Source organism: Talpa europaea, assembly GCF_964194135.1.
Source record: "Talpa europaea genome assembly, chromosome: 9".
In the NCBI taxonomy this organism is placed as follows: Eukaryota; Metazoa; Chordata; class Mammalia; order Eulipotyphla; family Talpidae; genus Talpa; species Talpa europaea.
This window is the reverse complement of record NC_140076.1, coordinates 40,538,267-40,551,666: the sequence shown is the minus strand read 5'-3', so window position 1 is coordinate 40,551,666 and position 13,400 is coordinate 40,538,267. Positions and strand designations below refer to the sequence as shown.

Below are 13,400 nucleotides of genomic sequence, written 5' to 3'. Positions count from 1 at the left end.
GAACTTTTTCTACCTAGAAACTCCTTAACTCAAATAGCTTCATATTAAAAACTTTCCCAAAAAACTTCAAGACAAAACAAAATAAAAGGACCTACTATGATTATTGTATTGTAATGCTTGTCAGGCATGTTCAATAACTTGTCTCCGATTGTCAAGTGAGCCAAACAGCCCAACAACTAATTTCTAAACAAACAATTTTTTGTGCTATTTACTTACAGTATGCTGATAATATAATTTATTGCCTAATATACTTTTTGATAAATTTTTTTCTATGTCCATGAACAAAAAGCAAAGGGATGTCAGATTTTCAGCCCCACGGTGTGAGGCCCTTTCTCTTAGCTGCTTGTCAGTATCCTATCTGGCTGGGGCAACAAGACCTCCTGCAGCAGCTCAGTCTGAAAGTTATTTTGTTCTTAGCTTTGCATCTCTTGCCTGAAGTGAAAAGTTCTATGGTAAATTTGACTAACAATGGATATGATGGCATTGTCATTGCAACTGACCCTAGTGTACCAGAAGATGAAAGACTCATTCAAAGTTTAAAGGTAAGAGAGAAAATTGTATTACCTATATATTATACTTTTATTTTAATAAATATTCAATTCAGGTTACTTAGGCACATTCATGCACTCACACAGTCGTAATTTTGCAAACTTGCTTTGATAGCAGTATTCATCATTTTTGTAACATGTATCTTACACTCTCAAGTTTAATATCTTCTCAGTTTAAGCATGTTTTAGTCATGTATCAATAACAAATTTTTCAATTGATTAAGCTAACAAAAAGCTTAGAGCTAGGGGAGAATTATTATCAAAATTTAATCCTTATAGTTATTTTATAAAGTTTGAATAAGTAATCTACACTTAAGCCCTAGAGATTCATAAACTTACACATTTTTCAGTTCATAATTGTTCAGCTCTGAAAATTCAATACTCTTATGGATCTGATCTGAAGAAAAATTATGCATTTAAAAAACTGATTTATTTTTTATAAGCACTTTAATATATACTATCTTCTTTGATATCCCTGTAAGATGGTCAAGGCAAAATATTTTTTCAAATGTAAAGAATAAAATATCAGGGAGGAAAAGGAAAAAAAAGAATGAAAGTTATGAAACTTAAATGTTCAACCAATTATAAGTGCCTCTGTTTAATTAAATAAGCAACTTGCCAACAGGCTCCCAGTGTTAATTACCTTACTTATCTTACTCAGTATCCTCAATCCCTTCTCCAGCCCACAGTTTTGAATACAGGCCTGAGTAGGTTAAAAAAAAAAAAAAAAAGAGTTGATTTTTTTTGAGCATATGCAAATGAGTAAAATTCAACCTATTTTTTAGTTTGTCTTTGCTAAAATACTGGGGTAAGGAAACATATTTTGCTTCTACTTTGTATAAACTATTTTGATTATTTCAATTGTGAAATTGTTATTGTAAGATATTTTTCATTTTGTTAGGAAATGGTAACTGAAGCTTCTACATACCTATCTCATGCTACCAAACAAAGAGTTTATTTCAGGAATGTAAGCATTTTAATTCCAGTGACATGGAAGTCAAAATCTGAATACTTAATGCCAAAACAAGAATCATATGAACAGGTAGTATATTTTATCTAACTCCTAAACCACTGCTTTCTTCCTGTGCTTTTTAAAAACTAATACTCATAACTTTACTAATTATTAATCACTTACTTTAGTAACTTAGTAATAAAACTTTTCTTGATTTCAACCGAAATAATCTTGTTTCTAAAACCCTTTATTTATCTTGCTCTGGGAATCTGTTTTGATTTGTTCTGCTTTTTAGGCAGATGTCATAGTTGCTAATCCTTACCTAAAATATGGAGATGACCCCCTACACACTTCAGTATGGACAATGTAGAGAAAAAGGAAAATATATACACTTTACTCCAAACTTCTTGCTGAAAAATAATTTGCATGTCTATGGATCCCGAGGTAGGGATAACTATTCTATACTTCTATCTTTATTTTCACTGGAAAAAACAATATAACACTGTGATCAATGATATTTTTAAGATTTTAAAAAGAGAGAAATAGTTTTTAACTAATATTGTTGTTTGAAAATATACCTAACTGTATTTCTTTGCATGTGTTATATGTGTGTGTATTTAATAATGAAATAGGACATTTATCTGTTATTCACCCAAGTCAATTTTTTCAGTTGAACAGAAGTCATGAATTTCTAGAGTTCCTTTATTCACTTAGGCTGTGGATGGGGGAGTAGGGCAGGAAGACCTAATATTAAGGAAACTATAAAAATATTGCAAATATAAATTTACAAGTGGCAACATTCTCTCATAGGTAGAGTATTTGTCCATGAGTGGGCTCATCTCCGGTGGGGAGTATTTGATGAGTATAATGTGGACCAACCATTCTATATTTCCAGACAGACCAAGATTGAAGCAACAAGGTACAGATTTGTTTTAAATCTCTTCATTTTCTACCCATCTGCCCCATTATGTATGTATCCAACTATTTCTAGGGATTCCAACTAGTAATTAAGAATAAACGGGAATATACTAAAATACGATTGTCAAGGGAGAAAGCCTAAACTCTAACATGTCTAAGAATCAGAGTTCAGGTTCTACCCAAACTTTTATTTCATTTGAATCTTAATTTTTTAAGGTGAATCCATTTCTTTGAAGTCAAATTATCACTGGAACTTGATGTTAAATATATTTTACTTTCCTTTTAAGATTGAGCTTAAAAGGAAGAAGGTATTTCCCGTAAAGATAAGTGATTAAGCTGATATTTTAAGAAATATAATTCTGGGTGGATATAGACAGGTCCTATTTATACATAGATGAGATGTTTAAACTATTATATTAAAAATATCAAGCACAGGGCCTCCCCGGTGGCCCAGCAGTTGAGCGCTGGGTTGCGAGGCTGCCCGCAGCCTCTGCAGTGCTGCTTCAATCCCTGGCCAATAGCGAGGGTCCCACATGGCACAGCAGTCCTCTCCTGCCACCCGCTGCTCCCCTCAGCAGTGTGCTTCCTAGGTCTGCCTATTCTGCTCTCCGCTCTGACTCTGGTGGGTTCTCTCACCCTCCCGCGCTTCTGACTGTGCCCAGTGCTTGTATAAATAAATAGATAAATCTTTAAAAAAAAAAAAAAAACTCAAGCACATAGTATATAAGAACAAAAGAATTCAGGGCCTCCCGGTGGCGCAGTGGGCTGAGCGCCCTGCAGTGAAGCTGTCCGCAGCCTCTGCAGCGCGGCTTCAATTCCCCACCCACCAGGGAGAAACCCACATGGCACAGCAGACCTCTTCTGTCTCGCCCGCTGCTCCCCTCAGCAGTATATTTCGGTCGTCTGCCTGTTCTGCTCCCTGCTCTGTCTCTGGTGAATCCTCTCACCCTCCTGGGCCTCTGGCCTGTAGCCCAGCTATTGCATTAAAAAAAAAAAAAAGAACAAAAGAATTCAGTGTAACAGGAAATAAGTCTTTGGGATTAAAAAAGACATACTAGAAGAAGGAGAGGTATTTGAAAAGTGCCTCTCCACGTCTCCTTTATGTTGTTTCTTTTTCTCTACTGAGCTGCCTGGAGTCTCACACAAACTGGGCTCTCAACACAGGGCACTCATTCCTTTCACCTCATCCCATGCTAGTGCTCTTCCCAGCACTATCCCCCCTTCTCCAAAGTGTGTTCACCTTTCAAGACACACTTGAATGTTTCTTCCCTAAATGTCTTCCTCTCCTTCCAGTTGGGGTTAGGTATTCTTGAGAGTGTTTTGAAATCAATAGGCATGGGCTTCTCTCACAGTGAGCTGTAATTATATAATTTATATATTATCCCCACTAGATTTTAAGTTGCTTGAGGACTGATTTTTTTCAAACTGCTAACCTTCAACCCACTAAGTAAAACTAAACAAAGAATGTAAAAAACAACAGGTTTTTTTTCTGTTTTGCATAGAACTGGGGTGTAGGCAAGAGGTGCAGGGAGGAAAGGATTCACCAGAGACAGAATGGGAAGCAGAACAGGTGGATCGGCTAAAACACACTGCTGAGGGGAGCAGCAGCAGAGAGAGGGGAGGTCTGCTGCATCATATGGGTTAGCTCCCTGGCCGGGGATCAAACTCAGGCTGCAGTGGTGATAGCACTGAGACTTAACCCGTAGGCCACCAGGGAGGCCCTCAGACAATTTTTTGATGAATTAATGAATTTCCTTATTAGTCATAAAAAGAGATATACTGGTAAAAACAAGTGTCCAAAATAACATATACTGAACTCCTACTGTGCCACGTGCACTTTGTTTGAGGCTATGTAAGTTTAACTTTCATACTTACTCTAAAGCTAATGCTCTTGGAAGATATGGCTCACTATCTCCTTTAATTCTTGCAATATAAACAAATTAAAGTGGGTTACTGTTATAAAGTTTATTAGTACAGAATGGGTGTACATCCTATAGATAAACAGAAACTCTTTAAAATTTTTTATCCATACTCTATTCCCCCACCCCTATCAAGGACTTGACAAATATTTAACTATCATAAAGAACAGCTGGCTCGGCACCTGGGAAAGGATAACAATATGACAGAAGGCAAAGAGCCAATGGCTGTTGATGGTGGGTATGGGGATCCTAAAGACTGGAAGGATCCATGGAACCATGTAAAAAGTTCCCCCAGCAATCTGAACCCTTCACACACCTTGTGCAAGGAAATGGAAAAAAATTTCATGTGCTTACTTCCAGTACCATAGAGGCTAATATGCACATTAAAGCTAAAACATGGATGTCTAAAAAATTTAATGTTTAAACAGTAATCACTGACACTTTTGCAATATTTATTAAGTCATATATTTTCTTTAAAAAAGACCAAATGGATTGCAAAATGTTATAAACTCATACATGGTTTTATAGACATACTGCACACATATAGTATACATGTATATATGTATGCATCTGCATAGCAATACATATGTGTGTTTGTGTGTGTATAAATTTACATGTATATACCAAGCACTAAATATACCATACACAGAAATTTAAGATGGTTTTAATAAGTGTGTTGACTCCTCCCCATTAGGAAGAATTTCTCTAATGTCTCTTAACTCATTTAATTTTTGGAACAATTCTGTGAGTTAGGAATTTCATCTTTAGTGCAAGGATAATAGATTTATGGACCACATCAGCAAGCAATTAATGTTAATAAAATGAACTGATGTTATCGTTCCTGTGAAAATCTATAGTTAATAGAGATCGGACATTGTACCTACTTTTATCTAAATGAAATGTTTGCTGAATGATCTATGGCAATTGTCTTTGGGGGAAAGATTTTAGCAGCTAGTCTTTATTTATGATTTCTCTAGTCTTCATATATATGCACCTAATTCTTTCATCATAGATGTTCAACTGATATTACTAGTACTAATGCTGTTGTTAACAAATGCAAGGGAGGCAGCTGCATAACAAGGCCATGCAGACATGATTAAAAGACAGGACTATATGAAGCTGAATGTACATTTGTCCCAGATAAATCCCAGGCTGCAAAGGAATCTATAATATTTATGCAAAGTCTCAATTCTGTTAGTGTCACAGAAAAACCCTTAGAAAAAATTAATTAGGGAAGCTGGATTTTCTAGTATAAAATTATGTATACAAATAGAAATAAGGAAAATTACTCAAACAACTTAACTGTCATTTTCATCAGCCTGTTTGAAGATATGTCTGGAAATCATTTCACCCTTTCCTATTAACATGTTTCTTTTCTTCAGATGTAGAACTGTGCCCTGCTCATTGGAGTCACATGATAAATTCTTATACTATCCCATCCCTTATTTCACCTCTGTGAACATGTGTCTAGCGCTACAAACTTCCTTTAATTCTATCTTCTAAGTGTTAGAAGATAGAATTTAAAAAACATTAAATTAGAATTAAAATAGCCATACTATTTTTCCAAAGATATTCATTATGTGTCTTGGAAAGTACTGCCATTCTAGATTTCCATTATCTGCACACTAAAGCACACCAAGTCGTTGCAAAGTGATTTTATGAAAATATATATGGCTTGTCACTATGGAACAAATTGAAGGAAAAAGGACCACAATCTCCAGTCTAACCAATTAAAAAATAACATTACAATAATTCAAGTTCCAAAGTTAATGTTTGACCTGAAATAACTAGTTTAAACTTATAATGCTCAGTGGATAAGGACAGGTTTCTGGGAGTTAAGTAGACTTGCTATCACAAACCAGTCCATCATTTCAAAGCTACCAGTAAACTGTCACTGTAGGTAAACTTCTAAATCTGAGATATAGCTCTCTTATAGTTAAAATTGGAATTATAATACACACCTCACAATGTCACTGTTGTTAGGATTATAAGAGCTAATATAAGTAAAACATGGGCCCACTGCTTGGCCCAAGATGAGTACAGAATAAACTTTGAATTTTTATTTTTTTTTAATTTAAAAGATATTTGGCCAATAGGCAATTGTTCCTTTCTCTGGATATGTATACATACTACAGTTACCTAATGAAAGTTTTGAAATATGTAAAGAAAGATTTTAAAATATAAAATATATAAATGTTATCAAAATCACCAAATTAAAATGAAGTATACTACCTCTAAATAATAAGACTAATTTAATTAAAGGAAGCAAATTTTCACATACCAAATTACTAGCACAAATACTTCCACAGGTAGATTTGTATAGGCCTATTGTTTACGATAAAATTTAAAACTGCTTTGAAGCCAAAGGTATTAATGATAAACAAAATACTGATGTGATGACTTGTAATCAGGGAAATGCAAATCAAAACTACATGAGATACCATCTTACACCAGTGAGAATGGCACATATTAAAAAAACTAGCAACAACAAATGTTGGCGAGGTTGTGAAGAAAAAGGAACTCTCCTACACTGTTGGTGGGAGTGCAAACAGGTCCAACCACTATGAAGAGCTGTGTGGAGATTTCTGGACCTACTAAACAGAGCTTCCATATGATCCAGCAATTCCACTCCTAGGTATTTACTCAAAGGACACAGAAACATTAATTCCAAAGAGAACCTGCACCCCTATGTTTATAGCAGCACTGTTTACAATAGCTAAGCTTTGGAAACAAACCAAATGCCCAAAAATAGATGACTGGATCAAGAAGATGTGGTACATATACACCATGGAATATTACTCAGCATTCAAAAAAGATAAACACATGCAATTTGCAGCATCATGGATGGAGCTGGAAGGGCTCATGCTCAGCGAAATAAGCCAGAAAGAAAAAGAAAAATACCGGATGGTCTCACTCATAGCAGGAATCTAGAAAACTTAAATAAGGGACCAGGAAAAAGAATAACTATAAGAAAGTAAAAATCAAAATCAACAACTATGAACCAGAGACACTCTATGGGGGGTGGGGGGTGGGCAGGGGAGGGATTGGGGTCAAAATAAGGGGGTCGCAATTGTATGGGGAATATATAAATAAAATTTATAATAAAAAAGGGAAAAAATGAAAAAGATAGCATATTTAATATAAATGACAAACATCACTTAATATTTGCTCCTGTAATTGGAACAGATGATAAAAAGGGATTATATAATCATGAAAAATCTACTTTGAAATTAATAAAAATGTTATCATCTAAAAAAAAAAAACTGATGTGATATTTTCTTCTAAAACTCAAGCAGAACTAATAAGATATTTAAGAAGAAATTGGTTTTTTTTTCTTATAAAAAACCTAATAAAACTCCCTCTTGGAAATTTTGATGCATGAGTCTAGAAAGTTCATTTTAACCTGCTAACTCTGGGTCAGCAAAGGTTAGCCAAGAATATACCATCCAAATAGATATCTGATGATATGATTCAACAGAATAATTAGAACATTTCCTGTTTGTAACAAACTATAAATTGTAGGGGAAAAAAATGACTATGAGAAGCAAACATCTGCTGCCTACTTGGAAGATAATACATAACAATGAAGATCATATAGCGAAAATGTGGAGAGTAACCAATTATATAATACATGATTCAAAAATACTGTACTTTAACCATACATCTTGTCTAGAGGAACACTAACTTCTAATTTCATAAAACAGATTGAATATATTGCACAGCATCTGTACCCAAGACAGAGGTTCAGACCCAGAGAGAGGTGATCTGCAATACTGAATGCTCAATTCCATGACTTCTTTCCCTTAAACTTCATTATTCCCACTTCATGCCCCACACTGCTGTGCTAGGACCTGGAAATACGGAAATAATTAACTGTCCTTGATGACTCAGTTTAGAGTGAGACAGTGCTCTAAGACAAATATGTATCCAATACAAAGTAAAAGTAGGTCTTAACCTAGACCAAACATCTTCAATTAGAGGTTAGACAATGGTTTAGAAGAAATAAATTCTGAACTGGGATTTGAAAAGAATGAGTAATTAATTTGCCAAAGCAGTAGGGAGAAGGGTATCCTAGACAAACATACAGCAAAGAGTGAAATAATAGAGATGCCATGCATGATTGTACAAGTTGAGCACTGCCCAAATTACATGCATCATGGTCATTAAAATTTTAATATTTATCAGAACTATTTTCAGGTAGATAGCTGTAAAAGAACTTGGACAAGGATCACCTTTTTCTAATTTGGACAAAGTTTCCTGTTCCTCTTTACTTTGGTTTGAAAGTTTCTGACATGTTCAGAGGAAAGGAAAATGTTTGCTTTTTCACATCTGTAATAAATTTCTATTATTAGAAATTACTATTTCTATACTAAAGACATGGTTAACAAGAGGCAGGAAATGAGGTTGTAACAAGAAACTAGGATCTATGTGGCTAAGATGCTTGGATTTTATCTCAGCAGGTTGAGCACCACACTGTGAAGCTCTCCGCAGCCTCTGCAGTGTGGTTTTGATTCCCGGCCAGCCAGGGAGAAACCTACATGACGAGGCAGACCTCTCCTGCCTTGCCCACTGCTCCCCTCAGCAGTGTCTTCGGTCCATCTGTTTGTTCTGCTCCCCGCTCTGTCTCTGGTGAATTCTCTCACCCTCCTGTGCCTCTGACCTGTACCCCAGTTCTTGTATAAATAAATAAATCCTTAGAAAAAAAATTATTACTACTCTGTTTAAATTTCTAAATGATTTTATATTCCAAACAAGGACTAGGATAATATTACAAAATTGTTCAAGTAGTATTTTTGATTTTCAGACAGACACTTGGACTTATAGACTTCTAAACAAACATCCCAAATCTCAGTTGCTATCAGTAACAATGACCACTCGAGCAAGAAGTCCTACCACACTTCCAGTAATTGCAACTGCTCACATGAATCAAAATACAGCACAATACCCTAGCCCAATGATTGTGTATGCACGAGTCAGTCAAGGGTTTTTGCCTGTTCTGGGAATTAATGTAACAGCCATTATTGAAAATGAGGATGGACATCAAGTAATATTGGAGATCTGGGACAATGGTGCAGGTAACGAGAATCTGTATCATAACCTTCCACTGAAATTAAAATCACACTGCAATCACATGACATAGAAGTTAGTATTTCCTATGTATGCTAACAACTCATTTTTTTTTAAGATTTATTTATTTATTTATACAAGCACTGGGTACAGTCAGAAGCGTGGGAGGGTGAGAGAATTCACCAGAGACAGAGCTGGGAGCAGAACAGGCAGACTGACGAAATACACTGCTGAGGGGAGCAGCAGGCAAGACAGGAGAGGTCTGTCGCACCATGTAGGACCCTCGCAGGCGGCCAGGGATCGAACCGGCATTACAGAGGCTGCGGGCAGCTTCACAGCCCAGCGCTCAACCGCTGAACCACCAGGGGAGGCCTAACAACTCATATTTTTAAGTGAATTAAATTTAAATGTAATGTTTTTAAACCTTTTTTTTCTCAGTTATCTTGACTAGGCATAGCCTTTAACACACTTATCTAGGTTGATTTAGAAATAAACAGACTGTAATATAATCAAGAAAATGTTTATTCCAGAAAAAGAATCATGATTCTGGTCCACAACCAAGGGATGTCCTAGGATGTGTTCTGCCAGGGTCAGGGCAATGGGGAGGTTTAAAGGATCAGGAGAGGGGTAATCTAAATTTTAGGTCATTTGTTTGAAACTTTTGTATTGGTTGACAGAAGTAATGTACTATGAAGAACCTAGGTTTATAGTTACGTTATTACAGATATAAAAACTATATTTATATTATATTTATATTTATATTAATGGATCTAGCATAAAACTATGCCACCATGTGTTTTGATCACATCCTCTACATTTAATTTTATTTAAAAAGAAAACAACTTTACTGAGAACCTTTTATATGGCAAATACTGTTAGACGCTGGAGCTCCAATGATAAATAAAATGGCATTCTTTTGCTCAAAGAATTTATAATCAAGCTGAAAAGACAGATAGTTTTTTTTTTAAGGATTCTAATTATGTTATTTCATTCTTGTTTCCCCCCCCCCCAAAGATTTATTTATTTATTTATACAAGCACTGGGTACAGTCAGAGTGCGGGAGGGTGAGAGAATTCACCAGAGCCAGAGCGGGGAGCAGAACAGGCAGAAGGACCGAAGTACACTACTAAGGGGAGCAGCAGGTGGCAGGAGGGGTCTGCGTGCCATGTGGGACCCTAGCTCAGCAGCCGGGGATCGAACTGGAGCTGCAGAGGCTGCAGGCAGCTTCACAACCCAGTGCTCAACCGCTGCGCCACCAGGGAGACCCCAAGATAGTTTAAAAGGTAATTTTAATGTCTCCTCATCAAATACAATATGACATCTCAACAATATCTCCCAAATTTGGGAGTACCTGTTGGCTACTACACAGTTATTGAGTTGATAACCAAAATGACGAAGTTGGAGACTCATAAAACATTAGAGTTATATGTACTTGTACTGTTAATTCTAGATCATCTAGTATTAATCTGTATATTCGACAGGCATGAAAATTGGGTCCCAGAGAATTTAAATACATTATAATCATCATGCATTCCAGCATCTCTGCCTCCTTTTGCCCTTTATCCTATTCATGTCTGTCCCTGTCTATTTATCTGCTATCTTGCTCCTGCCTCCTACTACTCCCTCTCTCAACTTAATGAGAAATAATTCAGGTGTGGGACGCTAACTATCTTTCAGTGTTTATTATTTTGATCCTTGTTTCAAATTGAAAAGTAGATTCAGGTCTTCATATTTCTATTTTTCTTTTTTTCCCAAAAAGTCATGTTTATTGAGGTAACATTGGCTTACAACATTGTACATGTTTTATCTGAGTTCTATTAGCTTAGAATTACATGGTTTCCACTTCAATTCTTATGATTGGATAACTACATTTACAAAACTATTCACATATTTATTCTTAAAGTAAAGATGATGGAAAAAACAGACAAAATTACATCTAGGATTTTCATAACCAAAACCTAGCGTGCATTTCTAATAGGATACTGAATGGGAGGTGTGGTGGCAATAAGGCATCCTAGTGACTTTAATATACATGAAATATTTGTTTTCCAGTCAACAGGTACATTATAAGAATAAGTAAGTTTTTCCTGGATCTTGAAACAGATTATGACAATGCTGCTGTAGTGAATACTTCTAGTCTGATGCCTAGGGAGGCTGATTCAAATGAAAATTATGAATTTAAACCAGAACCATTTACAACAGAAAATGGCACCAAATTCCATATTGCAATTCAATCCATCAGTGAAGCCAATCTCACTTCAGAAGTTTCTAACTTTGCACCAGCAGCCAAGTTTATTCCTCCACAGGAATCCAGTGTCCCTGCTCTGCGCAGCAATATTTCTGCAATCAGTTTGGTAACTTTTGGATTACTGGTGACTCTACTTACATTTTAAACTACTATCAATAATTATATTAGAAATAAAATTCAATATTATGCACCTTTCATAAATACTTATTTAGAATTTATACTAATTGTCTAACATTTTGTGTAATATAAAAGTGAAGGTACAAAAGTTACAAATGTCCTAATTACTCAAGTGAATTAGTATTAATTGAATTTCTAACTGTTAATCAAAAAGTATACCATTTATCTTTGAAACATCCATTTAATAGTATAAAAATAAGATGCATATTTATACCTTTTAGACTTTTTGAAGAAGCATTTTCAGGTTGTACTACAAAATTTTCCTAGTATACTAACAAAATTAGAATTTATCCAAACCATTTGAAAAATACTTCAACAGCAAATAATTTTATGACAGAATTATTTATGTTTCATTCTTGAGTGTGAATGCATACTTCATATTACATGAATTGTAGTCAAAAAGTACTGCAGATATAATTTTTAAATGAGACTTGGTCTAAAGCAGTAAGGAGATCAAAATTGTTTTTTAACATTATTTAAAAGGGGTACATCAAAGTTTTGACTCCTAGATATGAAATGAATATTAGATAGCAAGAATGTTTTTTTATTTGAATTACAGAACATCACAATAAAGTTCTATCTATACTCTGAGACCATTATTAGGTCTTAAAAATATCATCAAGTTTCTCCATTAAATTAGGGAGTTTTTTCACTGTTGTATCTTCAGTCTCTAGAATAACACTTAACACATAGAAGATATTCAATAAATATTTGTTAAATTAATGAATACTTTTATATTATAAAAAAGTCAAAATGTGACCCATTACATCAAAAAATATCCACAAAATATGAAGCACACATGGTACTGTGAGAACTTGATACAATGAAAACTAACTGCTTATTAAGATTTGAATATATGAAATTTAAAAAAATTAACTGTATATTGTCAGTAGAATTTATAAACTAAGAAAATAAAAATTAAGCTGTTAATATAGTAATTGTGTGATTTTTTTTCTGGGATAGAGAATGACAATTATATTAGAGGAAATTCCTTTGTTTAAAGATAAGAAAATTTGAAAAGTATTGTGAATATCTGAAAAGAGTTAATTATATAATATATATGATAGCCTCAAGGGAAAAAAATCATAAAACATTACAAATCAAATCCAGAAGAATATATAATGATAATAATAATATATTATTACTAAGTTGAATTTATTCCATGAATCCAAACACAGTTAACATTAGAAAATCTATGCCATTCATCACATTAACACATTAAAAAAAAAGTTTTATTACCATATCAATACATATTCAAAAATCTATTATAATTCAACCACCTTTCTCATTTAAAATAAAACCTTGAAAATTTTATTAACATGATATTTATGAATCTTAATGTCCAATCTGGTCATTTAAAAACAAGGTAAAGGGGCATTATTTTTCAAACAAAGATAAGAATTTAGACACCAGAAAGGCAGAACTCTGCATTCCTGGAAAGTAAATCACCAAAGAGTCTATTAATAATTTAAAGAATTGTTGTTAATTGTGAGCCCCAAAGGGACAGAAAAAAATGTATTCTCATCTACATGGTCATTATACTGAAATATTATTTTTTTTAAAGATTTATT

At 34.4% G+C, this 13,400-nt stretch overlaps 1 protein-coding gene across 1 annotated transcript; it reads left to right on the top strand.

Annotated features, from left to right (window-relative positions):
• Positions 1–296: 296 nt before the first annotated feature.
• On the top strand, positions 297–11,797 carry LOC311176675 (calcium-activated chloride channel regulator family member 3-like; the record flags this gene model as incomplete). The annotated part of the gene is given in 9 exon segments (XM_084242326.1): positions 297–542; positions 1,450–1,590; positions 1,796–1,840; positions 1,842–1,944; positions 2,311–2,419; positions 5,350–5,434; positions 5,438–5,530; positions 9,142–9,412; positions 11,457–11,797. Coding segments are annotated over 9 exon segments (1,434 nt in total).
• Between the last annotated feature and the right edge of the window lie 1,603 nt (positions 11,798–13,400).